Source organism: Fusarium tjaetaba (genome assembly GCF_013396195.1).
Source record: "Fusarium tjaetaba strain NRRL 66243 chromosome Unknown NRRL66243_c0000070, whole genome shotgun sequence".
In the NCBI taxonomy this organism is placed as follows: domain Eukaryota; kingdom Fungi; phylum Ascomycota; class Sordariomycetes; order Hypocreales; family Nectriaceae; genus Fusarium; species Fusarium tjaetaba.
In genome coordinates this window covers 122,152-150,007 of record NW_023501266.1, presented here as the reverse complement: position 1 = coordinate 150,007, position 27,856 = coordinate 122,152, and the positions used below count along the sequence as shown (strand labels likewise).

Genomic DNA, 27,856 nt, shown 5'->3' with positions numbered 1-27,856 from the left:
TATTCCATTGATCTTTAGGTTAGTAGGCACGAAAGACTCAAGGAAGGAGTCAGACACCTAGCAGACCATGACAGCATGCCTACCACTTCCAAGAGGGGTTTGCATGGCTACAACCTTTAGCCTACGTCGCATAGATGCTTATGGTCTGATGTTTACATCTGTTAAAAGCTAATTACGCACTTTAAGCATGCAAGTACATTTTCAGCTCCGACGTGGCACGTAAAGAAAGTCCAGAAACACTCCTTGTATATATTTCATTTCCAGACGGATTCTAGTTATCCAGAATGTGTCAAGAGTCAGAAGTTCCTCAACACTTCTTATCTAGAGCTGAATCTGTCTAGACGCCACTGCGCCCCGCACACATTAGCGACGCAGCGTAGCTCTTTGACATCTGATGCACTGCGCTTGGACTCTTCACCAGGTCATCATGCATATTCCGTACAGGTTACCTGATTGAGTAATCTCTATAACTCGGAGAGTCTGCCAGCAGCATATTGTCTGTTTTTACGACGCTTGGCAGTCACATTGACATCCAAACTATTGGCTTCCTGCATATACGTGGCTGGCTGAGTGACATTTGGGCAGCAACTTTTGTTTGACCTGGACAACGCTCTTCTCGAAAGTGTCCCCGACTTCTCTAGCGTCACTGACGAAGATGCCCGGAATGTTCTCGAAAACTATTTCCGCGACATATATGTCAAGAACGCCGCCGAGTACGGTCTCCCATTAGTTTCTGTCACCGCAGTCACCCAAGGCAAAGACGATTCCACGCTGAAATTGACTGGCTTCGAGACTATCGTGAACCCTCTCAAGGACGGTAGTGGCAATCCACCTCAGATCCAACTGATAGCCAACGTGCCGTATACACCCTGGACCATCTTTGCGCTACCTCAACCATCCCGTTCCACGAATCGCAGGACTTGATTGGAACTGGGTACAGCCAGCAGAGAGTGGTGACTACAGTGGCGCTGTAGCCATCAACAGGGATATACTTGCCCAATTCCTGGCATCCAAACTGGAAGAATTGGCTGCTTCATTATGTTATACAACAGTAATTCACACGGATCACATCGAGCTTATCGGTAACGGGACTCCCATAGTGACCCTACCCCCTTCAACCAGCAACACGATCCATCTGGATTATAGCCCAAGCAATAAAGGACCTCAAGCTATTACCCCTGGAGAGAATTTTCCACTTCCTATCCACGTTACCACTCAAGTGGATACCAAGTATGCCTTGGATGTTTTCTTCGAAGGGACTTCCCTTACGATCACTCAGCACTCTCAGATATATTACTCTTGTACTATGGAACCGACCACTCTAGGATTCCCTGGCTTCGGAAATTTCGCGTGCGACATGAGTATTGTCGATACGACATTAACCGATACCTATGCCATGTCGGTTGACCAGTCTGGTAGCTTGATTTTAGCCAAGCCAGATCAGAAGGAAACTGACCAGTCGGACAACGAGCCTAGAATACGTGGGGGTGATATGGAGGGTGTTTTGTGGGACTCTCTGCGTACCTGCTTGGCCGAAGTGTTTGAGAATATACGAAACGACTTTGCACGGTCTTCAGCTGGGACATTACATGAGCTACAAATCAGTACACTGCAAAACTTCATCTTTCCTGGTGGCAGAGTTTTCACCTACAAGGAGCCCTTCTTTTCCGATCACCAGGACCTGGTGTGCAAGATCACCTATCTTGACCCTGAAGAGGTAGGCACTAAATAGAGTTCCTTATAAAATGAAGATATGTCAACTAGGGGACGCTATACAGGGAAGCGAATATGCTAGTCAGTTTCTATTATAAGAGTTCAATTCATGTTATAGTTTATCATCATCACTAATGTGACACTGACTTTGATCCAGGAGCCGCAACATAGCGATGACGAAGATGACACTTCTGACTCCGGGTCAAATAGCCCGATTCCTCCACCAGAAGGCTGCTCCAGTGGGAGGCTTTCCGCGACCTCGGAGTTAATACAAAATTACGTGCAAGGGGAGATCGTTTCCCCGACAGACAAGTTTGAAGCCGTTCAGAATTCTGATGGGCATTCGCTCCTCTTTAGCTGTGACACATTGGGAGTGTTCTGTGCCATTGAAGAACAGAGTGGTAGTTCTCACACCGGATGGAAGATCCATGATCTGTCGACAGTGACTATACATAGCCATTTTCCAGGCGATTTGGCTAGCGCCAAGGTCCGCACATTTGACGTTGGTCAGAGCGCCTTGGATGGAACCATTGGGTTGATGATGGCTGTCAATCTAGATGGCGCTGATCACTTGTTCATGTCTTTGGGCAACTCGTCTGAAAGTACCTCTTGGGTCGATGCACCAACATGGATCAACGTCCCCTTCGACGCTGCAAATGAGAAACTCAACAACGTTACAATTACTGGAACTATGTTTGCTGAGACCACGGACGGCGTCCAGTACTTGGTGGTAGACATTGATCGCTACGGAAACACGGCCGACCCTCATATATCCCGCTATCACATAGATCCCTCTCGAAGCAATTGGCACTACTGGGTCAAGCACGACGTGACAGTTGACATCTCGGCTGGAAGGTACCAGAGTGCGGTTGGTCGAGTCAGTGGAAAGCATGTCGATGGTATCTACACCGCTGGAAATGCTGGAGGATCGGCACAGCTTATTTACGAGCCCATTATCAACTGGTACGGCGGGGGTCCAGCCACGCCTATCACCTTGCAAACACCGGGGGGGATAATTCCTTCCGCGAAAGCCACCGCTCGTAATGAAGAGGGATCGAGTGATCTCTACGTCATTGCAGGCTCAACATTGTATCGTTTTGCTGCAGATGAGCAAGAAGGTGACTTTGAGCCCTCCGCGCTTGTTACCAGCGAGGTGATAGCTCAGACTGACACATTGAGAGCCATGAACCACGATGGTGTCACGACACTATGGGGTAGGACCGGCAGTGATGAAGTTTACTACATCAGTTGCGAGACAAGCCAGCTGTATAACTCGAACGCTTGGCAGCCCCCGGTTCCTCTCCTTTCTGGAGTCGAGCGCATATCAACTTACATAAACCGCGTCGATGGCGGAAACACTATCTTTACATCTGGCAATGGACGGCTCCAAAAGATCGTGCAAGATGACCCTACTACAGGTGGACTATGGCGCCCACAGAACATCATACTAGCAAATCCTCCAGAGGAAAAGTCCACTTCGTTCAAGTCCTATACCACTACCATCCACATCGCACAGAAAGATGCAGAACTGCCAGCTTCTAATACAACAGTCAAGCTGTCGGCGCATAGTCGTACACCGGTGTACATCAATGGCCTTTACTACGTCATATCGCCTGCCCCAATACAGATTGTGACCGATGCAGGAGGGTCCCTCACCATCATTGACACAACAGAGGGGCTGAATGATGCAGTCTTGACACTTTCCGTGGGAGATGATACCGCTGTCACGATTAATCCCATGAGAAAATCTATGGACAAGCTCACCTCGCTCAATTCCACCTCCAAGCTACGTGACGCCCAGTTTCCCAGCAAGACAGTTGCAGGCGGAATAGTAGGGTCGCCAGACTATACCCGTCTTGTCGATTAATCAGTTGGCGATGACGAGCTTTCCAATGTAGCAAATCACTTGGATGTTCTTGGCAAAGCATACAGCATGCTGGAAACGTCTGGAACCAAGTCACTGTCGGCCAAGAATCAGCGAGCTATAACAATACCTCATACTACAACACTCTTCAGCTTTGGTGGCCTTTTCAACGACGTTGTGGGTGATTTTGAAAACTGGGCTGGCAAGATTGGTGATACTATTGGATCTGTTGCTGGAGATGTCTGGAACTGGATGAAGCACAATGCAGAGGCTTTGGGACAGCTTGTCAAAGATGCCGCGACTGGAACTCTGCACTTCTTTGCAAAGATCGGCGAGAGCGTGTATCATGCTGTTCTAGATACGGTGCATGCTATTGTTGGTGCTGCAGAGTGGGTTTACACAAAGATCAAGACTGGTATCAAAGATCTACTGGCATTTCTTGAGATGTTGTTTGGGTGGGATGATATCCGCCGGAGCAAGGATGTCATACATAACGCATTCAAGCTGTGGATGCAGCACGAGGTGGACTATCTCCCAAAGGCCAAGGACGCTTTGGATAACAACATTGATACTTTCAAACAGAGTCTCACGGAATGGACTCAAAACACTGACCTATCTGCCTGGGGCGGTCTTTCTGAGAACTCAACGAGTCAAAACGTTGAGAACCCAAACAAAGACCAGACTCCAGGCTCCAAGCTCTTCGCCACCCACTATCAGAATCATGCAAACGACGTTCAGTACATTGGAGACTGTCCAGAAGTGGGCTCAGTGGAAGACCTCATAAATGATCTGCTAGGCGTCATTTCCGCAGAGGGTGCTGTCCTCGACGATACCTTCAACCAACTAACCACACTCGCCAAAGACTTGTCAAATCTCAGTGTGCAAGAAGTTCTCAAAAGTATGACTGCCATATTACTCGGTGCAGCCTTTTCTAGCGTTCAGGTTGTAGTTGACGCACTCCTGAACGTCCTCTACAAAGTGTCCGAAACTGTCCTGTCCATCCTCGATGCACCAATTCGAGTTCCGATCATCTCTGACATTCTCGATGCCGTGGTGCCCAACTTCAAAATGCTCTCCTTTCTGGACCTCATCTGCTGGATTGCTGCTATGGGGTTCACAGTAGTGCACAAGATCGTCGAGGGGTCTGCACCATTCCCGAAAGGCAACGAGTACGTACAGGACATTGTCTCCGCAGAGACATGGGAGCAGCTGGAGGATGCGTGCCAGAAAGCGGACTTGTCTTTCCAGAAGACCTTTTTTAAAGCCACTCACTCCATTGCTGCCTTCCTTGCTTTGGTTGGCAACCCCATATCTTCAGCCGAGGCCATGTCTGAGGCTGGTTCACTCGGTATGCTTTCCAAGGGTGCCACCATCATAAAGGTGGTTGCCTCAGGATGTCAAACGATCGGGGATCTTCTCGTCCCTCGATACCCAGTGAAGAACGAAGTCGTCAAGATAATTTCCCATGTGACGACATGCCTCGGAATTCTGACGTCCATCATATTCTCAAGTACGGTTCAGTCGAAACTCAAGGCCAAGATGATCAGCCGTTTAAGCGTGGCAAACCCTCGCGGTGTAGGGGCCATAGTTCATGTCATTCTTGTTGTTCCTCACCTGGCTGTTACTGGGTGGCATTTCTACGAACTTACCAAAGATAGCACTGGAGCAACTCTTACAGCCGCTATACTCGGTGAGGTTTCTTCCCTGGCCTCATGCGCGTCCAAGATCTCTTATGCTGTGGCTGTCAATGATGAAGATCCCGACAGTCGCCTTGTAGCTGTTACGGCCAAAGCAGCATGTGATGATCTATATTCGGGATTGCAGGTTGCAGAAAGCATTGCTGGCTTTTCTTGATCTTCCATTAAGTTATGCCACCTTGCGTGCCTAACACTCAAGCCCGCCATGATGGACCACCAAGAGAAGTCCCTGACCTAGGCAAACTGACCTTCAGCACTCAGGGCACCTGTGCTGTCGCTAGGAAGATTAGTTAGTTTAGTGCCCGCATATTTCCGCTTACTGAGACCCTCGTTTGGTGTTAAATGTAAAATGAGAAACTTGGTAGAGGAGACAGGTTTGCTCAATGGTTTGCACAGTAATGGGAAGATTCAATATGAGCAGCGGTGCCTCGGAGCGTGTATATTACAATGACTTGCCTTTCTCTATATAGCATTTTCTGTCACTGCCAAGGGCATTTAGATGAAATAACACTACATGGACAGTTACTAGATATCTGTGTTCTCGCCATCATACGTATCACGTGAGCAACCACTGCGCTTATCGCTCATCCGTGTTGGTATCTACTGGAAAGCTCCGAGCATATCCAACACCAATTTCTCTTCCCGCAGCTGCCTAGCATTCAATCCCATTATTTTTAGAAACACCACTGCTGCTCAAGCTCCACTCAGATATGTCTACGCATTCCAATATCGTTGACGAGGGCGACTTTGTTGACTCAGATGATGAATTTGAGGTCGAAGAAGTTTCCCAAAATCCCCAACGCTACCTAGAGGGGCTTTACTACCCTATCTGTATCGGCGAAACGTTAGCCAACCAGTATCGAATTGAACACAAGCTGGGCCACGGAGGTTTCTCAGCTGTATGGATGGCATACGACATGTTAGCGAAGAAAGATGTGGCGCTCAAGATTATGACGCCTGAAGAGTCAAATGAGCATGAATACAAGATGCAAACAGAGATCGCCCGACGTATCCAGGATAAGTCTCATCTCATCCTCTATGAAAACACATTTCTCCTCCGTGGATCTCACGGTGATCACCGAGTTCTCGTCTTGCCTTTACAGGGTCCCAATCTTCGAGGCCATCTCCGTCAGAAACCAGTGGCGGTCCGGATGTCGGCTGCAAAGCAACTCCTACAAGCCATCCTTCATCTGCATGACTGCGGAATTGTCCTTAGAGGTCAGTCAAAATATCATATCACTTCTCAAAACAGTTAATCTAATTGGCTCGATAGATCTGAGTAGCGCAAACGTTATGTGGAGCCTTCGACCTATGAACAACAGCAGTGTTGCTGCAAAGTATAGAGAGATTGGGCGCCCCAAGAAGGTTCGACTGGACCCCTACTTATGGAAGGCAGGTCAACTAGTCATGACAATGAGAGCTCAACAGAGTCTCATTGGAGATGATGTATCTCTCGGTGACTTCGGACTTGCAATTAAAGCAGACACCCCAGTCTCACAAAAGCTACAATCACCTGCTATTTATTGTGCTCCTGAAAGAGTCCATGATCAGGACCCGACGTTCGCCACTGATATGTGGAGCTATATGTGTATTCTGGCAGAGCTATATATGGGCTACGCTCTTTTCTATGGATCGGGGAACTCTTCAATCGTATCTTGCATAGTTCACGCTTTAGGCCCTCTCCCTGCTACATGGAAGGGAACTTATAAGGCAGGTGGTGTGGCTAATGATTGGTGGTACGACCAGGACTATGAGCTGGACCCTACTGCATCACTTGAAGCCAAGGTAGCACGGCTACGACCAGAAGTCGATGGAGCAGAGAGAGCGCTTGTGATATCTGTACTTCGAAAAGGTCTTTCGTATCTCCCCCATGATCGATTAACTGCGAAAGAACTGCTAGAGGATGCTTCTTTCCAGTCGCTGATGGAGATTTACGGAGTATAGAACCCACCTACGAGCATTTCAGATAATAAGAAGTCATCGTGCACAGCATGTGGTACATAAAAGGCACTTTCTTAATTAATTGGAGTGATTGTTACTTGGGTGCTAGTTAGGCAAAGCTTTACACCATCTTCTCTGCTACAGCAATCTCTCTAACGCCCATAGAACTATCCCTTCCATCACTTCCAACATGCTCAGCACACCGGCATTTTTTCCAGGTCAAACTTTATAAGCCTCAACTCCCGATCTTTATAAGCCGTGGCAAGTGTGTTGCCATTCAGGACCGATTTCGACGATGCAAATGCCGGAGGAAGCCGCATAATCTTCTTCAGTCCACGATATATCCAGTCTTGCCCTAAAAATAGAAGACTCTGTTCATCCTGCCTTGTCGCGCTTGGGTCTTTGTCTTCTCGGTCACGATGGGATGAGGGTAGAGGAAGTCGACCATTTGAGCAATTCAGGCATCCATCCTCAGAGATCCAGAAAGCTTCGATCCTTCCACCGATAGTATAAGATCCAATCTTAGATCCCTTCTCGATGTCTAACATCAGGACTGTCGACTCGGAGTCATCGTCCTCATTGTCAGACAATACAAGACCTCCGCTTGGTGTGAAAGACATCCATACGGTACCCCGAACATCACACTCAATTATGCGTACCAAGCTCTTGGAAGCGGTTTCTCTGACATCGACGTACCCTTCGGCTTCCTCCGTGAATCTTAGCATCGCAAAGAGATGACCTTTAGGATGGAACACCAATAAGGGAGTGTTTTCACTTATTGTTTGCTTGAACGTGGAGAGGTCCAGAATTACCCATGAACCAGGATCGTCAAGTTGACGACCACCCCAACATAAAGCGAAAACCGTATTATCTGGTGAGAACTCAAAGCTGAAGCAATCAATACACCTTGGAGAAGACTGTCGCCAAATAGGCTCCGTAGCTGTCACGCTCCACAACTCGATAGAAGCATTTCCAGCCACGAAGTCGGTATATGAGATGCCGATGGTTTGGCCATCAGGTGAAAGCTTGATATCTCCAACGTCAAATTCGGAAGTTTTCTCACATTCCATTATCAAATCCAAGGTCGTCCCGTCGAAGACCTCTATCTCCCCTCTAGTCGAAACCAAGGCGATACATGTACCATCGGGCGGGAAGATGATCTTCTGCCACTGCTTGTCAGGGAACAGTTGAGCAGCCATGCTCTTATTCCACAACTGACATGTCCTATTTCTCAGACCCAACGCACAGTATTTTCCATCATGTGAGAAGCAGATGGACGCTACTGACAGATCGATGGGAAGAGGTAATCGGCAGCCGTGCGAGTCATATATCTCGCATGCCTCTTGCTTAAGTCGGGAGATGCACACTAGACTATTATCCGGAGATAGCTCAATTAAGTCGATTAGATGAGCATCGTTCTCTGCAAGCCGTTGTCCTACTAAATCTGATGGAATGTTCCACAGTGAAAGCCCACACCCACCTCTTGTAGCTACAATCCTGCCGTCCCAAGATTGTGCAAAATACCTCTCGAAGTCAGGAATTTCAAATAGCACGACCTTTGACAAGGCCTTGAGGTCAACTAATTCGATCGTGTCATCGCTTCCTACCAAGATATGATTCGCGTTTTGTGTCGTTGTCGAGATCCATCGAACTTTCTCATTTTCATCGGAGTAATATTCAACTTCTTCAGTCGCCAAGTTGATGATAGTGACAGTGCGGCTACCCATGTCATTGTTGATGTGCCTGAACTTCACTACCTCATCCAGATCGTCGATATTCTCGGTGATGCTCTTGTTAATAGTTTCATCTCCACTCCCAGGCCTTCGTATCAAAGGGGTTTGAAGGATTGTTGCGCTGTTTCCATCAGGAAAAACGTTAATATCCATAACGAAAGTCGTGTCGGCACCTCCAAAGACTTTGATGCACTCTCCACTCTCCACACTCCACATGGTCATACTGATAGAAGTCCCCGCAACTATCAGGAATCTGCCATCAGCTGTGAACTGACAAAGAAGCTTCATAGGATCAGGATCTTCGGAAGTAGGGGGCTCTTCCGACCCATAAGGTTCGCGGATACGCAAGACGCGCTTCGCGCACCTTTCATCAACGTCCCATATTCCGAGGTCGCCGTCCTTGGATGTTGAAGCAAATAGTTTTCTGCTTTTTGGTGAGAATGTCAGAGTCTCGATATCCTTCTTATGACCTCCCAAATAAAATGACCTCTCATCCACGAAATCCTTAACCTCAACCCTTCCGGAACGTGTCCCCAGTCCAATAAACTTCCCATCCGATGAGAAGTCGCCGCATGTATATGCATCGGAATCTGCCTTTTCAAAAATGGAACGCTGAGTTCCTGTGACCGAGTCCCACAGCCTGGCTGTTCGATCAAGCGATACTGTGAGCACTAGGTCATAAGCCGGAGAAAAAGCTGCACATATTATTTTCTCAGTATGTCCGTACAGACCACAAAGCTGTGAGGTCCATTGTCCTTCTACCTTTGGCAATTGCGAAATCCAACGAGGCGTGTGAGCTTCGAAGAGTGACCGCGCTTTGCTATCCTTGAGGCTGAAGGTTGTTGCAAATACATATATCTGCAAGGGCCATTCATCGATGACATATCTGTTGCCCAATATAAATTGCTTGAAATAGGAGATAGAAGAAGACAAATCTGGACATTCCGAGGGCTGCATATCCATCAGTCACTATAACTGAATTTCTTGGATGATTACTTACTCGGACTAGTAGCTGTAGCTTATTGAGCATAGGTATAGCTGAAGCGGTTTCCTTGATAAGGATCATGGCCTCGAGCCAATGTAGGAAATGACTTTCAAGAAACTTATGGAGATTTCCACCATCCATGACTCCAACACTACTTCGATCCTCATCATTTAACTTTGAAAGATGGTCAACCCAGTATCTACACGCGTATCGTAGATGCTCTTGAATCTTATCTCTGACTCGTTCTTGCGATATTTCAGAATGATCAATTCCTGGCCAGCGTAATTCGCAAATGTCTTCATGAAGCTCTGATGACATGAGATCAAGACAGCGAAGGAGAGCTTCTTTGTGCATTTTTCTTTCTTGAACTCCAAACTTGAGCTGTTTCGATCGCTTCCTGCTTAAGACGAAATCCCGGAAGGATTGATGAACTAGCTCAAGGCGTGTCGATTCGTTCGGGGGCACGGAGACAATGGCGTGGAGCTTCCTCAGCAACCGGTCGAGGCTATCCGCCAGGGAGGGGAGGAATTTTTTCAAAGTCGGGATAGTAGGAGGTTTGAACAAGACCACGAGAAAGCCTATGAGCGTACATAGAGAATTGTAAGTCTTTTGCCTTATCCTTGGAGACATCCTTTCGCGGTCTGGAAACGACAGGACTTTTCGATAGATCTCATCAATTTTGTTCTGAGGAGAGTCGGCTTCCCAGTCATCTATATCCGAGTCTTTGTCTCCAAACTCATCACTGTCAGCAGTGCTTTCCAGGATCAGATTCAGACGCTCTTGTCTGGCCTCATCGTCGTCAAAGTCCTCGGCATCTAAGAATCGACATGCGGTTGCCGCATAGATGAAAAGACCGTCAGCCTTGTTTCTCAGTTCCTTTATCGTGCTTTCAGTGATGCAACCTTCTGGGACTGCATGCTTTTTTGTGAGTTTGGCGAGACTATAGGCAAGATAGAACATGATGTCGTCTCTGTTGTCATCTCCTTCATCGAATTCTTTGATCTTTTCAAGCACCACTGAGCGATGAAGATTTTGAGGTAACTGTTCAAAGCTCCCCAGAATGTGCTTCTCGGCTCTACTGGTGATGAGAAAGCGAAGCTGAATATGGTGGAGGTTTTTCAGCTGCTCAGCTAATATAGTGATCAGACTTGTAGCTTCGCCTGGAATAGCGCACTCATCCAGGGCGTCTATGACAATGATCAATCGTAGCGGTACCAGTGACCGCTCATCCAGGACTGAGAAAGGCTTAGCAATCAGAGTCTCAAGCTGCTGCTGTGGGGTCTTCGTTCCGATCGCTGAGTTCTTTTCGATCGCTTTAGCAACAAGGGACTTGAAGTCTGGAAACACTTCTGCCAGACATATAGCCACAGTGGGAACAAAGGCCTGGATACTGTTTCGTGACGCATCGCTTTGCTTAAAAAAGAAGCTGGCACCAAGGAACGCTCTTTCAGGTGCGTCGATACCACTTGTGAACGGCATCCTCCGTTTCAACGCATTTGCAACGGTGAGAGCAACAGTTGACTTCCCAGTTCCGGCGAGGCCATGAAGCCAAAATATCATTGCGGCTGTGGGCTCCTCGGCCCATTCATGTATCTCGGTAAGAATGGCCCGTTGGGTACCTTCAAGACAAGGGTTTTCAACTCCGAGAACATCAGTCGAGTCAAAGATAGCTTTTGAAGCGACGGGTAACGAAAGTAGCAGGTCCCTCTGTTGGTAAAGGGATCCAGTATGTCAACATCGTGGCGTGGTGTTGAGATCATGATTGCTTACCTCTTTGATAGACCTTTGTTCATTTTGGATCTCCCGAGCCCTCGTCTCGATATCGCGCACCGCTTCCAAGACTTCTGTAGAGTCTAGTTGAATCTTGTTGAGTTGCTCCCATGTGTCTAATGTTTTAGCAGTGACTCGGTCTTGAATGCCTTGGTCGACAAGCTGCCGGGCAGAATCAATTTCGTTCCACTTTTGTTTCCAGTCTTCAGGCCTGAAAATACCTCCCAGATTCCGGCGCCATTTACTGCGTCCATATTGCAACACAAACTGAATTTGGTATATATAGACTTTTGCATAAATGCTTACCAGTTTGCTTTCGATGCTGGCAGCTAGCTGCTGAGTACTCTCGGTTTGCCTTGAAACATTAGAGCTTGGTCAAAGATTAGGCTAGGGTTTGAAGTTTAACCTTACATTCTGTCTTCAAAGTGGCGAGGTAAGACTGTGTCCTGAATGGCTTGGTACCGGACCAGCAAAAACACAATCTTACCGAGTCCGTCCGCTGCTGCTTCGTCTTGTTGAAATATACTTTCTAGAATCTACCACGGCGAATTTAGTGCCACATATCATCAATAGGGTCCAAAGGCAGCAGCGTATTGCCTGAAACTCACGGGTAAAACGCCCAGGATACAAGCCCACGCCAAAGCCGCATGAGGTTCAGCTGAGACTGCTCCGCTAATGAGAGCTTTGAACTGTGTGATCGTTCGAATAGCCTTTTGAACAGATTCTCGGACCACGATTCGTTTTCCGCCAATGACGAAGGATGTTCGGTTTTCTGGCAGTTCTTCTAGCTTCTTCTCAGCTAGCTTCTGGATCTCTTTCAGTCTTTCAACACCGTGAGAGGTTCTCGAGATGTCCTCTCTGTCATCTATCATCGGTTAGAATTCCCATGACACTTCAACTCCTCCGATACATACTATCTCCGGCCTTTTGTACATAGGCTTCAAACTTATCTAGAAGCTGAGAATGATCGTCGTCGTCTTGGATCATCTTATAAGCCTTGGCCCAGATATGCTCCATATTGAATGGGCGCTCCGTCTCCCCCGCAACATCGGATTGTTCACGGTATCGCATTCCTTCTCGGGTTTACAGAATTCCGGTTACCTGTAGTCTGGCTATCTTCCCTTAATTTCTAGTTAATGTCATCTGATAATATAAGAGAGTCATTCAAGAACAAGTAATAAATAAATCGAGTAATATATACGCCTTAACCTGTCAAAACCCCGCAAGTGAGGCCACCAATCCGCTATAGGGATTAAGCGCCCATATGCGCCAAGGCTATAAATAGCAACCTCGACATCTCCCGCCAACTCTTGGTGACCGCCGTTTGTTCTTAGTTTGTTCTTAGGGACTCAATCCTTCTGGTTGTTGGGGATCGAGGCCATGTAGTACTTTAGAGAGGGTCTAGCAAGTATAAGAGAACCCGCTCAATGTACTCACTATGCACAAGGAAAACCCCGATTTCTTACATCGCTAAGATGGCGATAAAGGCACATGGATTAATATCATTTCTATGTCTATTCTACGGTCTATATGTCCTCCAATTAATCACATAAAGGCGTTCGCGGCACGTCGCAAACTCCAAAAAAGAAAACCAGCCAAGAAAGGTAATAACAATTTTAAACGTTTTACCAAAGAAAAATATAGCATAAGAGCTGTGTTCTTTGGATTAAAATGAAACATCAAAGACATGGTCAGTGTGGAGGCATTAAAGTGCATTAAGGGGGTAGTGCAAGGGGTGTCAAGGATGGAAAGCTCAGAAGTCCCAGAGTGTGCCGAAAGCGTGCATTCCCTCTATATCGATCATTAATTGTCAGCGAAACTCATGAGAAACCCTGGAGTTGTACGAACCTTCACGACATCCCTGCATCATCTCATCATTGCCCTTCATATTAGACGTGATAAAGATAACCTCGGCACCAAAATTGTTCCAGGTATCTCTCAAGAGCTGCATTGTATCCGGTCGACCCCCGCGTTCTTTGGTGTCCCATAGTATCATTCGGTCTGGCTCGATGTTATCGTGGATGAGCCGCGAGATCGTCGATCCGAAAGTGTTGTATTGGTCAGAACCTATCCAGATGAGGAACCTGGGATAGACCGTTAGTAAGAGTCGTTATTGATGATAGATATGGTCAGCTATACCAGTTCTTGCTCTGGATGCATGTCGACAGAGCCGCACCAATGCCTGTTCCGGTGCAGACACGGATACCCCTCTTGAACATGGCCGAAGCATGTCCGATTCCAGCTACAGACAATTAGCATTTGACATGACATGCTACATAACGAGCATTTCGTACCGAACTTCAATTCTCGTGTCCAGATCTTTGTTGGCGGGTTCGCAACAAGACTCTTGGTGAAATCGCCTTGAACACCGCAAACCATGTAATGATAAGGCGAATGGCGCCCTTCGCTGATGATACCAAAAGCGTGATACTCCATCAAGGCTGAACGACCGATGCGTCCCAGGAGACCTTGTTGCATTCCCCTGTTGAAACGGAGGACTGCGACCTTGGACGAGGGTATTTCTACTTCGACGGGGACCTGTCGGACTGTGACCCATGGAAGAGCGATCCTGAAGGAACCAAAGGTCAGTAGTCATTCTTTCCAGGAGCTGGTAAACATGCTGTCACTTACAAAATCGTCATGAAGATGGTAAACCAGATGTTTTCCGTTGTGATAAGGGACTGAGCATTGGAATTATCCTTGCCGCTAGTGGCATCATATGAGTTGCTCAAAACGACGAAAGACCATGTTGCCTGTACAACTGTTAATACCATCAGTTTAATAACAAATCTTCGGCATGACTCACAGCCAAGCCTAGCCAACCGGCGAATCGATGGTATCGCTCAAAGATGTTGTGGTGGTTACTGAAACGCGGGGTCAGTACTATTCGAGGGGTAAGACAAACTTCGACTTACTTTCTAACCCATGGCAATGCACTCACTACGGACGTTATGATGAAGACAACGGTGACGATCCCGGTAATGAGTACTGCAGGTTCACGGATGCTTCGGTGACTGAGAATCTGTACGATATAATACACGAGCCAGCTACAACAAGTCAGCAAACAGCGGAATCATGTATACGAGGGTTGCTTACGCAGTACCAGACAGTGCACAGCCTGAGTGAACTCCTCCAACATGTTGCAGAAACGAAGCTGCCATTAACTTCATCCTTAGCGGAGCCCACTATGAGGTGTTAGCAGATCGAATCACGATATCTTTCATTGACCTACACTTCTTAGTCCGTAGATAAATACCATATAGAGGATCCTAAAGAACAACTCGTTGCGCATCAAGATAGCAAAAAGCAGGTTTCCAAGAACCATAGATCCAAGATGGTCCTGCGCATACTGGAACTGGCCGACACTTGTGAGGATGATGCCAACAAGGTTAAGAGTCACAACGAAAACGAAGAGCCGCTTATATGTGTTGAACCAGAGTATGAACAAGGTGCTCTTTCTGGGCTCCTGCCTCTTTGGCGGCGGCGGTGTAATCTTTTGCTTGGGAAGAATTGGCAACGAGGAGTCCGATTTGGTATAGTTGTGAAAAGACGAGGTCGATTGGGTGGCGGACGACATGTTTCCATCATGAGTCGGAGGAAAAGCAGTAAGATGGCCATTCGCTTTTTCGGAGGCGTAGACTTTGCTCAGTGGTGCAAGTGCCATTCCGGAGGTATCGTGCTGGCCTTTTTCTGCATCGTTGAACTCGCGGTTGAAGCTGCCCTCTGAGTGAGTTTCGTGATAAGGGAATCGGAAACTCATAGTGACAGAGAATGAGGTGAAAGTCGAGGTAAATTGGTAACTTGGAAAAGTGATCAGGACGAGCTAATACCCAGACAGAGATTCAAAAGGCCCTGTTACTGATACTCCTTACGGGCTTCAAACCATTCAGCTGTGATGTCTGATATATAATTATTCTCTTTAACCCCTGAACCGAGGATACTACCTCACTGCCAACGACGTAAAGTTTTATGCGTCATTCGTCTACGTGTAGCCCACGGACTGCGTTAAGTGGGATATCTGATATGCTATTTAAAGTTGACCGCAGCCGAGAACCGAAGTCTATCGCGTGCCTTTCGCTCGTGTTTGGCGCAGGCTGGGGCTCTGGACGCACACGCACGCCAACAGGGGAGCAGAGCCGCCCCCACGGGGCAATCACTCGACGGGTAGACGGGGCCGACGGACCAGGATGACGATCCCAAGGCGGCGGTCCATCGTCCGATGTTTTGATGCATCTCAGATACGGCGCGTAATATTACCACATCCGGCCATTTAACCGAGAAAAAGCATCATTGATAGTTTTACTGCACGCAAAAAGTGTTTATTTCGTCGCATTTAATTTAATCTGCCGATGTGGGATGACGGGCTCCGAGGAGGGTAATAATACGATGTAGTATTTGGAGGTTGAAGTAAGACTTTAGAGCACTTTAAATATGATTCCGAGCTCCAATAGCTCCACTGTAGCAAATGCCGGGCTGCTATTCCGTATTCAGGAACACGCAATGGAGAACCCCACCCAGTGTTTAAATAATGGATACATGAGATTTCGATCCGCGCATATAAAATGCAAATTCCTTCAGAGGGGAGAGGCAATAGGTCGTTTGTTGGAAAGCGGAGCTTGGAGGGGAACTCTATATGATTGATGAATTTGTTCGCTCTGTGGGATACTGCGAGGTTGACTGTGATCAAACTCTCGCCGTTTTTGTATGAATGCCACATAAGGTCAAGTCATATAACTCTAGATAATGCCATTCGAGAATTACAACATGTCTTTCCATACAACATCGATGCCTTTAGAGTTAACTTCTAGCCGGAACGTTTTCTCTGTTCTTACATGTTTCATCCGGCGGCCCGTTTGGAAGGATAAAGTTCCCTGCTAGGCTGAACTCTCTATGTTGCTATCGTATTATACCCGGAAACGGCAGATGGACTTTGGGCTGTCAGGTACAAACGCATGCATGCAGATCAAAAGCTGGCCCCGCTCATGCATGCTCGGTACTGATAAGGGACCTATGTATAGCTAGCCCTACAGTAGCTTCGTAAAGGACACCATCTGATACGTCAACGCAGGCCGTGGGGCCCGAGGTACCATGCAACTGCAACATACGTCATGAATATTTAAGAGAAGCAGTTACAGCATAAACACTCAAGGCGGTCAAAGCGATGCTTTACAGAAGAGGAAGATGCCTAGTTCCGCGGTTCCCGGGAATGTCGTTTGGAACTTTTGACAGAAATCTTGAGTATTCAGCGTTTGTCTACGCCCGTGGTGCTCCGGGAGTCATCCAAGGTTGCAAAGGGGAGGTTTCGCTCAGTGCATACTACTTCTGAGTTGTAAGCAAGGTAGCGAGCCACTCAGTGCCCGGGCATTAGCTAGGCATCTACTCTAAGCGATTCCTACCGGCAATCAACAGATGCGATGCTTCCAGCTGACGGGGCCATCGGTCTTACAGCAAAAGATATCCTATGTGGACGTGGTTATCGCTATTGGCAGTACTTCCTCACTAAGTGACATTCGGACTCTAAGGGACGTATAGGCTAAAACAAAAGGTGGATATCATCCTAGCGGCCGTTGAGTCCCAACAGTATGGGTGCCAGGAACTGCCGTTGATCTGCACTATCGAACCTACGCACCACGCAAGCTCGTATATCCTCGGATTTTCCTGTCTCTATGCAGATACGGGCATATCCTCGCCTCCGCTTAGCATTTCAATGATCCTCTTCAGAGCTTGCTCATCTCCTTCTTTTGTTTCAGCTAGATCTTCGTCAATCCATCCTTCTGTATACCCGCCCCCGAAATCAATCAGCCACGCATTCTTTTGCTCATCGATAATGACATTGCTAGGTTTTCCATTTCCCCAGATTATTTCGTGCTGACGAAGGAGCTCGATGGTTTGCCGTACTTGGGAAGCCCATTTCTCCTTGTTTTGTGGCGTAGCAGTGGTAACAATATCGTCAAGTCTGCGCCCTGGCACCCACTGTTGAAGAAGTCCCAAGATCTGCTTCGTATCGTTGTGATGGACGTAGCCATGAAGTTGAGGAACACGTATAGATCCCAATGAAAAGTATTCCCGTATTTTGTGAAGGTATCGAATCTCCCGTCCCGTTCTGCTACCTGAGAGTCTGTCTGGTTCACCACTCGCCTTGCACAACATGTCTTGCCCTTGTACATGGACGGCAGCTGTAACACTCCTTGAACCACGCTCAAACACCTCGGTAGTAAACAGTTCCTCAGGTATGTAGCTAGGTAAATCTTGGCAGATCCCCAACTCTTCTTGGAAACCTTGGTCAGAGGTAAGGCCAACTGTATAGGTGATATTTGTTTCGTCGGAAGTGATGGGTATAACGGAGACACTGCCTGTAGACGAAGGGGCTTCCAAACGGAAGTGGAAGAAAGGAGGAAATAGATAACGATGCAGAGGTTTGCTCAGACCCTGTCCGCCTTGCGAAGATGTCAACTGACGGAAAAGCGGTCTTCCGGCGTCGAGAATCGCGATAAAGACCTCATCTACAAACTCCTCATACTCGTCGTTGTCCTCACACACGGTAGCCTTGTCTATGACATCAATAAAGTGATCTTGTATAGGACGATCTTGCTGCCTTTGCGTGTCCCTTGCAGATGACCCGTTGCTAGGAGATATGGAGATGGAAATCAAGCAGCCATTGAATCCAAGTACCATATCTGCGCCATCTCCGATGCCACCGTGAAGGTCGTAAACAGCGATGTCATCCATTGCCACAATTTCTACCATGTCGCCCATTTTTCCGAGTCCGTGAAGTGAGATGTACAGTTTATGTGATTGTAAGAATGCTTGGGCGGGGTAGAGACATGAAGCATAAAATAAGCACGCATGGTGAAGAACATTGCGACAGTGATATTCAAGTAAATTAGTCAGCGGCCTTAGGACGGAAATCCGTAACCAACATATCAAACCAACCAACCATTCCGATACAGCCCCGACTGCAAACATCAAAAAGCAAAACTTGTTATCAATCACCTCGAACGTCAGCTCTTCCGATGCCAAGCAGAACCTAGCAATCGGTGAGAGGTTGCCAAGAGACAATCTCCAATAGTGCATCTTTCAGCTGCGCCATTTTCCTACCACTGAGACAATGTTGAACATGAAAATGCCAACTTTGGGATGAGGTGCATGAGGATGTGGAGTTAGTTTCACTTTTTAGTACGAGATCGCCGTAGAAACAAGCCACTTCGATTGCCGTCCGAGGAAGCCGTGTGCACTAAGTTTGCGCAGTAAACTCTAACAACTGCCGATGCTGGGTTATAAAAGAACACGCGGCCGCAATTAAATGTTGTGAGGGTTCTTCCCTGGAATCTGTTCGAGGCTCTAATTTGTATCCAATCTCGGGAATCTTTGATCTGTCCCGGTTACAATGGTTTCTGAGAATACGGCGACTCTGCCCCCAAAAGGTCTGTGGTTCTTTACGCGTAGCCAGGCTTTCTCGGTGTTGATGAATTGACATTTACTCAGTATGGGCGACGTTGGTGACGAATGATGACTATCTGAAGGGCGTATTGACACTCAGCTACCGTCTACGATGCGTCAAATCGAGATACCCGCTTTTGGTCCTATACACCAGTACATTATCTCAAACCAGCGTCGAGTCTCTAAAGCGACGGAGCATAGCAACCCTCCAAGTACCACGACTCGCCCCAACGACCGCAAAGGAATACACCGATGACCCGCGTTTCAACGAATGCTGGACAAAACTGATCGCCTTCTCACTTACCGACTACTCACGTATAGTTCTACTCGACTCAGATATGCTTCCACTTCAGAATATGGATGAACTCATGGATCTCGAGCTTGATTCACCGTCACTAAGCAGATCTGGAGACGCGACTCGCAGTAAAAGGGTGTTTGCTGCTTGTCATGCATGCACTTGTAATCCTTTACGAAAGCCGCACTATCCGCCTAACTGGAAACCCGAGAATTGCGCGTTCACATCACAGCATACTTCACCAGACGTGGCACAAACTACCGGAGCAGATATCTCCACAGGCTTGGGCAAGCTTAACAGTGGACTTCTCGTCATCAACCCATCGAAAATTATTTTCGACCAAATCGTCACGAAGATGAATGAGACTGGCCTTGACTATCAGTTTCCAGATCAGGACCTATTGGCAGATCTTTACAAAGGTCGTTGGGTGGCGTTGCCATATATATACAACGCCTTGAAGACGATGCGGGATCCAAGCGTGCACGGGGCTATATGGCGTGATGATAAGGTCAAGAACGTACATTACATTCTCAGTCCTAAGCCATGGGATGAGCTTGGGTCAGATGGGACCTGGAAGGGGGATAAGCCTATACATAAATGGTGGATTGACGCGTACAAGTCAATGCGTGCTGAGGAAAAGACACTCGGAATCTCGTAAATGGATATTACTCCATATATCTGATGGCCATGCAGAGCTACCTGAGGTATTAAACGAAAGCCATTGACATACTACTACTCCTGCCGTGATATGGATTACATTTTATCTTCCATAAGTCGACCACGGAAAGCTTCGATAGCCTCGATCATGCGCTCCAGACCCAGGTTCAGATACGTCTTTTCATGAGCAAACACAATTCGAAACCAGCCGGGCACATCACTTCCGAAATCAGCGCCAAGAGCCAAGAATATCTTGTGCCTCAACAGAGTCTCTTGTAGACTTGCTTCCAGAGCCCTCAGAGCTTTCTCAAGATCTCCCTCTTGGTCTTTCTGCTTCTGTAGAGTAGCATCAAGTTGTGCGCGCAAGGGCTGGAATAGATCAGCCCATACGAACAAGCCTGCATTGGACCCTTGCTTGTATGGAATCTGATGGCCCTTTAAGAACTTGGTCGTTAGTCTGTAGTTCTCTGCTAATCGTAATCGATTGGTTTTGATGTAACTCTCGATGAAGGTATCATCAGCGAGTACACGCGCGGTCGCAAGGTCGGCCAGGGAAGAAGGTCCGGAGAAGTAAGAGTTTGCTTCACAAGCTCGTAAAAAGGCCTCATTCCGACTGGTCAGACAGCCTATTCTGATACCACAGGAACCAAAGTCCTATCAAAAAGTCAGTGGTTCTTCGCACCAAGGGTTTTTCAATCCCATACCTTGCCCATTCCCCAAAGGGCATGTAGCAAATCTCTATCAATCAAACCACCCGGATTAATAGCCAAAGCTGAAGTGAATTCCGGCGCATTAGGGACGTCTGGGTTCTTCCAGACTGACAGGGCATATACCTCGTCACTGATGAGGTGTAGGTTATGTTTCTGGCAGAATTGCATGTATGCCTTGAGAACCTCGGGAGCATAGCATCGACCTGGCAGATGATTAAAAGAAATGTTCAAGAGTATTAATCGTGCACTCACCCAGTGGGTTATGAGGGTTGCACAACAGGAACACCCTAACACGAATCCCTTGCTCCTCGGCCTCCTCCAAAGCTTTCTCATAATGAGTGACGGTCTCTATACTAAAAGGATCTACATCTCCAAACGAGACACCGATAATCTTGGCTCTATGTTAGGTCAGATAACTGTAGCTTCCTACAGACAGTAAGGTCAGATCTTGACTCACTCCACTCTATAGCCCAGATCAATGGGGAAGTTTCCATAGTGAGGTCGCGCAAGCAAAACGCCGTCGCCTTTATCGCAGAGCGCGAAGCCACTGAGCTCGATTGCCTGGCCTACACCTGAGGTGACAATGACTTGATCTTTTGTGATGTCTTCAAACGGGCCGAAGTGGCGGTTGATGAATCTTACGAGGGTGTTTCGTAGGCGATGAGACCCTATGAAACCGTCACCAGCTGTTAAAGCATGGCTATCAAGACTGAACTATTTGGAAGTCATTATAACTGATACATCTTTTGCTAGATGCGAATAAATACATTCTGGGTAATGTGCTCAATCAGTTCCTTGTGCATGAGCGTCTATCAAGTATCAGTCTTGCATTATTAGCGTCACAGTTGACCATTACATTCCCAGCGACTCCGAGGCTGATGTACCCGTCAGGATTCGTTTCGGGATGCCATAGATCGCTGACTACATCCAGCATTGGCATTTTGCTCGTAAGCGTCGCGAAAGCCTCGCCTCTCTTTGATAGGGTTGCCTTTGAAGATGCCATAATCGGACAAGATACAAGTTTAGATCAGCGACGCTCTGCAACAAAATGTAAAAGCCCCTATAATCAAGTCACAACATCTGCATTGGGTGATGAATCAAGAAAATTTTATTCAATTCATCGTAGAAGGTGATTAAAGTCATCCATGGCGGAATTCCGCCCAGTCCATGTTCTCCAAAGGGCGCGGGATGACATCACGAATAAGCAGCCAAGACTCAAATCGGATGTTACATGCAGTACTGACTGAGATTTGACCTCTTTTACAACACGATACAGGTCATTGTTGCCTATGACATATTTTATGCTGTTCCTCGGGCTTTCTTAGTGGACTGACCTCGTCTGTCTGGCGTTTCCCGGCAGGGTAAGTATCTCAAGACAAGGTTACCAGTCTCGGCGAACTGCGGCATGCGATCAGTAACATCATCTATCACTTTCCCCGATTGTGTCTCTCCCCGATCTTGTGATACCTCTCATGTCGGAATTTTGAGAGTTTCACTGCAAGAGGTTGCATGCCGATCTGTTTCAGACCATCGCCCATATCAACCGAATACTTGAAGTCGGCATAGTTCCGTTAGAAAGAGCTCTTTTATTCGAGAAGCCCCTTCAATTCGGGTTAGACTACCAGAATAACTTCACGGCACATAAAAGCTTGTTCCGGTAGTCAATCATCTACGCCACCAACCCCATGAAATTGCCAAGAACGAGCTGAAACTATAGCGCAACCGTTATCGACTGCTAAACCCCATATTTGGCGTTCTCCCAATATCACGACTTCCCCTCACTTTCACTTCCCTCAAGTGCCGAAGCCCTGACCCTGTCTCCGACGCACTTTAGCGTGAATGGTGCGATGTCACATTGGCGGAAGTTCCGGAGTATTTCTTACCCCCAACTTCCGACTCAAAAAGACACGATGCTACCTTGATGCGTCTGATCGCCATCAGGGCACTGTTTCTTATTGGACATTGAGTTTCTCTGGTCGCAGACGCAGAGATGCACGTGGGAAAAGCAAAGAGGTTCACTAGAGCAAGAACGGTGCTTCATATCGTCAGCCTCAGTTTTGTCAGTTCTAGACTTTTTGGTAATGTCAGTGCTAGAGTCAATGCGTAGAATGACATTTTGAGTGACAGCCGCCCGAAGCTTAAGCGGCCACGGACTGAAGTGAATGGAACTGGATGTGTCAAATAGTTACGAATGCGTGGGGTTGAAGAGACGAGACATGTCGCTGGCAGTGGAGATGGAGATGAAAACAGTCTCTGGGAATCTGCAACGGAATGATCCGTGACATCTCTTCAGTGGATTCGGGGCTGAAGAAAACCTGCTTTGGCAACTGTAGTGCGACGAAGACACCGCGGATCAAATCCTAGAGTCCACGCTTGAGACGCAGGGGCCCATCCACTAATGTCACCAAAGTCATTACGCCCACGTTGCGATTGGTTGAAATGGTTCCTAGTAATTGGGTCCAAATGACTCGATCATCGCTATTAATTATTTCACTGTTACTCTAAGGCTACAAGGTATATCCATAACATCGCTATTTTTTCCATGACTCCATTGATAATCCAAATCGGTTCAGTTTGATCAGTGTTTGGAAACATGCACCGTCGTCTCATTCTTGACGAGAATGCCACCAAAATTTGCTCCAAACTCTCCAGTGCCTGGACTTTGACCCGTGACTGTAGATGTGTACTTGTTCCCCGATGGTCTGAACCTGTCGATGGCGTGGCTCTCAAAGTCTGATACTGAGCCGCGACCACCGCCGTCGTCAGATTCGGCGAGTTGGTGCGTTGAGGAAGATTCGTCGTTGGGCGTGGATTTGTTGATGGTGTCGAGGCGGATGGATTGCTTGGTTTGACTGCGGCCGTAGCTGTTGGGGTAACTTCCTGAGCTGGCGCCTGTTCGGGTTCGGGGATGCGTACAGGTGAAGATGTATGTGCACGCGGGTCGGATCGTGGGTAGAGAAGCTGCAAATATTAGACACCGCTTAGCTAGTAATCTGGGTTGGCGCATACCGGAAACGTTGATTAGATTGACCTCGACTGTCGCCCAGATGACAATGTCGCAGATATTCCACGTCAGATCGGCGGATTTGTCATTAAAGACGCGAGCAGCGACAATAAGTCGGATAGCGGCAGCGCAAATGCTGGGCCTGTCAGTAACTCCATCAATTGGCCCAGGATAAAGGTCACTTACAAGAAGCCAAAGGTGAACATGACCATAATACCAGCCTTCTGAATCATAGGCAGCTGCAATTTACCAATCTGCCACATCGGAAGGATCAAGATGGCGATATCAATGCCCGCATGCACCAGCGTCGTGCCAAAGAAGAACTTCTTATCCTCAATGGCACAATATCCGCCTGCATTTGAATCCCAGAACGCATTGACAGGAACGCAGTGAAAGATACCCATAAAGATCTACCACCAATTAGCCTAGAAGCTTCGATTGATCGCGATGTACATACTCGGAAAATGATCCAGACGATGGCGCATCCGAAGAGGATTTGAATCGGTAGTCGAATGTTGCTGACCCGGAACATGCGCCAGTAGAGACTGAGAATCGAGACCTTGGCGAAGAAGAGCCCGAAAGCGTAAAAGAGCTCGGCGATGAAGAGCAGAAGCTTCGATTGGTACAATGCATCTTCCAATGTGATATTCCTCATTTTCGTGACATCCAAGATATGTAGCCCAAGACCGTGGTTGACCCCTTGGTACAGTTAGTATCGACATCGGTCGCTGGTCGTTGGGCGGGAACCTACAGTAGGGAATAATAATGATCCAACCAACAGAAATGGCCTTCAAACCCGTCAGCACTCACAACATCAAACCCGGCAGATTAAAAAAAAATACTTACATATCCACAAAGAGCAAAGTAATCATCCCAAGACAAAGGAATCCTCTTGAGTCGACGACTCAATAACCGAAGGATAGTGATGATAGTCGCAGCAGCAAACGTGACAAACAGCACGACCCAAAGGTCCGTCTGCCTAGACTCCATCTTCCCGTCCACGGAAGTAAATAACAGAAAGGAGCAAGCACCTCCGCGAATCAGAGTTTGGAGTTAAGCTTACTACACACTCAGTTCGTCAAGAACCAGAGGGGGGCAGCCCAACCATACAGAGTTTGAACAAAAAGAGAGAGACGAGAAGAGCGAAAGGACCAACGCGAACCCGAGAGGATGGATACAATGCGAGAGATATGTATAATTACGCCAGGGGGGCCAGTTCCCCGAACGGAAACATTTTAATTTATCTATCTATTCGAAACGAACCGGTATGTGGGACTTGGAACTAAAGGAGAACCGCAAATCTTGCGATGATCAGTCCCCTCGTAAACAAAGAAAGAACAAAGAGCTTGGGTGAAATTCAAAAGCGCGCTTGTAGGGCCTCAACGGCTATGATCGTCGCTGGATGAGGTCTAAGGAGTCAAGCTAGCAGTTTAGTCGGTTCCACAATGTGACATTCGACGGGTCCACCGGCTTTTTTAGGTCAAGACTTCGTTATCCCGTTCTTGGTTTGGTTCTTGTTCTGTTAGCACTAGAAGAGCCAAGAAAGGCTTGCAAGGTTGGCCTTGGGTTCTGCGGGTAATCTCTGGGCGCGAAGGATTACGGAGTATTCCTTCGAAGATGAGGTGCATTGTCACATCGTGATTCTGACCCAGGAATCAGGGCCAAACCTTGTCATTGTTTGACAGTTAATATCGATAGTGGACCGCCCTCGCAGAACTCAATCTGCGAGTAATCTTCACATGGCATGTCAGCACCTTCTGACTCTTTTAAACTTTCTTTTTCCTGCCGCTGCAGATACTTTGAACTAAACAGTCAAGTGAGGCAGACGCTTCTCTGCGCTGGCGCCATAACCCACGCTAAGTATCAATAGCATCAACACGGGTTCGCTCCCGCATCAGCTCGTAAGGCTAAGCAAAATTACACAAAGACCCAGAAATCTGCCGCTGTGGCCGCTCGCGCGGGGGGGGGAGACGGTAGTTACGCGGGTGTCGTGCCGCAACCACAAAAATACTAGTACAGCGGATACAAGACTTCCGGGGGGGGGCTAGGCTAGCTTCAGGCCCAACTGTAAGGTAGCAATGCGAGGTTTTGCTTCGGTGAAGATCTCGGAACCCAAGATTGAGGATCCCAAGAGCCTGGGCCAGAAAAACAAGAGATCAAGTGTGAAAAAGCAAAGACTGAACACCCTGGGAAAGTGTATCTTGCAATGTGTTGGCTTGGCTGTTGGTTCAGGGTCTTGACTCACCGCGTCAGCGCGTCTAAACAAGGTATCCAATCCTCTTACCCAATCGCCCCGAATGCACCAATCAGTTATCACTTATAGAATGGAGATAAAATATCCCGAATAATCGGGTAATATCTCAATCTTGGCTCCTTGGCACAACGGCATTTCCTGTCTCTCATCTCTTCCTCTCAAGTCTCAACAAAGCACGACCTTTGACGTCGCAGCGGATCTGGGGTCATCTAGTTTCGGAACGGTTTAGACCAGTGGACCAGCCAGTGGACCATGGTCAAAGTGATGCTCAGGCGTCGCCATGCTGCCCTTACCGCTCCGCTCTAATTCTTTTGTAGGCAAACACCGCCTGTGGAGTTTGCCTGGATCCTTCTCCCAGAAGAGGAAGCAAAGCGTCAGGGGCGAGTAAACCCATGGGGGTCTGTGCTTGACGTTGCATGAAGAACCTTTATGCAGACAAGATCGTCGCCCTCAAGCAAAACCACAGTTTCGCCTCTAAAACTCTGCTAGCAAGCAACCCTTCCTCACAAAGATATCCGTAATACAGCTTTCAATGCCTAAAGACCCCTAGAATTTGAAAAGCCGTTGAGACTATAGGCGGTTTGTGGGCGGGAAGCGGGTTATTCCCCCGGATGAGCAGAGCTATCGCGAGTCAGAGACAGTCTAGTACTCGAAATGGTGGTATGCCCCGAGCCTAAAGGATTTACACCGCGGACAACGCGTTTCGAATGCCCACAAGCGCAACCAATCGTCTCGCTATCAATACTCATCCTTTCCCCTCATCGGCTCCGCTTCTCTCATTCGCCTCAAGGGTCCTAACAAAATTGCATTTAATAAATCCAGCCCAGGAACGGCCCGTAGTACAACTTGGCACTTCCTATTACACTTTCTACTACTGCACAACATATCGACGCCTCACAAAGCATATCTCAACAATGGCTCCTTCTACTACTACCCCCGACCTCGTCCCCGAGCCCGTCTCCAAGCTTCCCGAGCGACCCAAGGAGGACGGCTCCGCCCTCAACGAGCACGAGCGGGAGGAGCTTGCGTTTGTCGACAAGTACAGCGCCCCCGATGTATATATCAACGCAAAGACGGATACGCTCTGGTTTCCGTGGATCGGACCCATTGAGCTGAAGCCCATGCGCATGGAGAACAGGACGGGTACTTTCGTCGTCGGTCTTCGATCAAAGGTGGCTGCCAGCCTGGGCAAGCACCGACACCGTGGTACCGTTACAGCCATCACCATGTCAGGAGAATGGGGCTACAAGGAGTATGTGCTACCCTAACCTTGTGCAAAGATTGAGGTGCTAATCTATCGCGATCTAGATACGACTGGGTTGCCCGACCTGGAGATTGGGTTTGCGAGAACCCCGGCGTTATCCACACCTTGTCTGTCCAGGACGACACTGATATCGTGTTTACCATCACTGGTAGCATTGAGTTCCTGAATGATGACGATACCTTGAAGTTCACTCTTGATCTCTTCAGCTTCTCCAAGTTGTATTATGATCACTGCAAGGAGAAGGGCATCAAGCCTAATGATGCTCTCTGGCACTAAATGGAAATGAATAACGGTCGGGATGGTTGGGGTTGGTTACGATATAGCTTTGCATGATTTTCGCATGATAGTCTCCATGAATAACAAAAGAGATATGAACAATGAACATGATTCAGAATATTCGTATCCTGGTGCATTGATCGGGAATGCCGTGTTGTATTGGCTTGGCAATAGCGGTGAGGACCCTCTTAACTATATGCCGAGGTATATCACCAGACCACGTGATGTCTCATGATCCCTTCTCCTATCTATG

The 27,856-nt window shown here is 47.7% G+C and overlaps 10 protein-coding genes across 10 annotated transcripts; 5 read left to right on the top strand and 5 right to left on the bottom strand.

The window, feature by feature from the left end:
* Positions 1 to 187: 187 nt before the first annotated feature.
* Positions 188 to 3,580, top strand: FTJAE_3746 (uncharacterized protein; the record flags this gene model as incomplete). Its single annotated transcript, XM_037350077.1, has 4 exons — positions 188 to 193; positions 586 to 855; positions 941 to 1,717; positions 1,871 to 3,580. 4 exons carry the CDS (start codon positions 188 to 190, stop codon positions 3,578 to 3,580), a joined length of 2,763 nt encoding a protein of 920 aa, XP_037209160.1.
* A 66-nt stretch (positions 3,581 to 3,646) lies between these two features.
* Positions 3,647 to 5,431, top strand: FTJAE_3745 (uncharacterized protein; the record flags this gene model as incomplete). Its single annotated transcript, XM_037350076.1, has 1 exon — positions 3,647 to 5,431. One exon carries the CDS (start codon positions 3,647 to 3,649, stop codon positions 5,429 to 5,431), a length of 1,785 nt encoding a protein of 594 aa, XP_037209159.1.
* Positions 5,432 to 5,984: 553 nt separating this feature from the next.
* On the top strand, positions 5,985 to 7,218 carry FTJAE_3744 (CMGC kinase; the record flags this gene model as incomplete). Its single annotated transcript, XM_037350075.1, has 2 exons — positions 5,985 to 6,492; positions 6,548 to 7,218. 2 exons carry the CDS (start codon positions 5,985 to 5,987, stop codon positions 7,216 to 7,218), a joined length of 1,179 nt encoding a protein of 392 aa, XP_037209158.1.
* Positions 7,219 to 7,409: 191 nt separating this feature from the next.
* FTJAE_3743 (WD domain protein) lies at positions 7,410 to 12,720 on the bottom strand (the record flags this gene model as incomplete). The annotated part of the gene is made up of 8 exons (XM_037350074.1): positions 7,410 to 8,586; positions 8,740 to 9,899; positions 9,949 to 11,640; positions 11,704 to 11,970; positions 12,010 to 12,058; positions 12,115 to 12,239; positions 12,312 to 12,568; positions 12,618 to 12,720. The coding sequence occupies 8 exons, from the start codon at positions 12,718 to 12,720 to the stop codon at positions 7,410 to 7,412; spliced, it is 4,830 nt and encodes a 1,609-aa protein (XP_037209157.1).
* A 736-nt stretch (positions 12,721 to 13,456) lies between these two features.
* FTJAE_3742 (non-ribosomal peptide synthetase) lies at positions 13,457 to 15,463 on the bottom strand (the record flags this gene model as incomplete). The annotated part of the gene is made up of 9 exons (XM_037350073.1): positions 13,457 to 13,494; positions 13,552 to 13,787; positions 13,843 to 13,945; positions 13,998 to 14,272; positions 14,335 to 14,456; positions 14,510 to 14,567; positions 14,619 to 14,750; positions 14,800 to 14,888; positions 14,936 to 15,463. The coding sequence occupies 9 exons, from the start codon at positions 15,461 to 15,463 to the stop codon at positions 13,457 to 13,459; spliced, it is 1,581 nt and encodes a 526-aa protein (XP_037209156.1).
* Positions 15,464 to 17,367: 1,904 nt separating this feature from the next.
* FTJAE_3741 (uncharacterized protein) lies at positions 17,368 to 18,459 on the bottom strand (the record flags this gene model as incomplete). Its single annotated transcript, XM_037350072.1, has 1 exon — positions 17,368 to 18,459. One exon carries the CDS (start codon positions 18,457 to 18,459, stop codon positions 17,368 to 17,370), a length of 1,092 nt encoding a protein of 363 aa, XP_037209155.1.
* Positions 18,460 to 19,090: 631 nt separating this feature from the next.
* FTJAE_3740 (galactinol synthase) lies at positions 19,091 to 20,096 on the top strand (the record flags this gene model as incomplete). The annotated part of the gene is made up of 2 exons (XM_037350071.1): positions 19,091 to 19,127; positions 19,189 to 20,096. 2 exons carry the CDS (start codon positions 19,091 to 19,093, stop codon positions 20,094 to 20,096), a joined length of 945 nt encoding a protein of 314 aa, XP_037209154.1.
* Positions 20,097 to 20,191: 95 nt separating this feature from the next.
* FTJAE_3739 (1-aminocyclopropane-1-carboxylate synthase) lies at positions 20,192 to 21,808 on the bottom strand (the record flags this gene model as incomplete). Its single annotated transcript, XM_037350069.1, has 6 exons — positions 20,192 to 20,749; positions 20,800 to 21,008; positions 21,058 to 21,203; positions 21,263 to 21,519; positions 21,573 to 21,614; positions 21,662 to 21,808. 6 exons carry the CDS (start codon positions 21,806 to 21,808, stop codon positions 20,192 to 20,194), a joined length of 1,359 nt encoding a protein of 452 aa, XP_037209153.1.
* A 1,575-nt stretch (positions 21,809 to 23,383) lies between these two features.
* On the bottom strand, positions 23,384 to 24,799 carry FTJAE_3738 (uncharacterized protein; the record flags this gene model as incomplete). Its single annotated transcript, XM_037350068.1, has 6 exons — positions 23,384 to 23,766; positions 23,815 to 23,945; positions 23,996 to 24,219; positions 24,267 to 24,508; positions 24,561 to 24,597; positions 24,656 to 24,799. 6 exons carry the CDS (start codon positions 24,797 to 24,799, stop codon positions 23,384 to 23,386), a joined length of 1,161 nt encoding a protein of 386 aa, XP_037209152.1.
* Positions 24,800 to 26,977: 2,178 nt separating this feature from the next.
* FTJAE_3737 (chrR cupin-like domain protein) lies at positions 26,978 to 27,603 on the top strand (the record flags this gene model as incomplete). Its single annotated transcript, XM_037350067.1, has 2 exons — positions 26,978 to 27,315; positions 27,372 to 27,603. The coding sequence occupies 2 exons, from the start codon at positions 26,978 to 26,980 to the stop codon at positions 27,601 to 27,603; spliced, it is 570 nt and encodes a 189-aa protein (XP_037209151.1).
* Between the last annotated feature and the right edge of the window lie 253 nt (positions 27,604 to 27,856).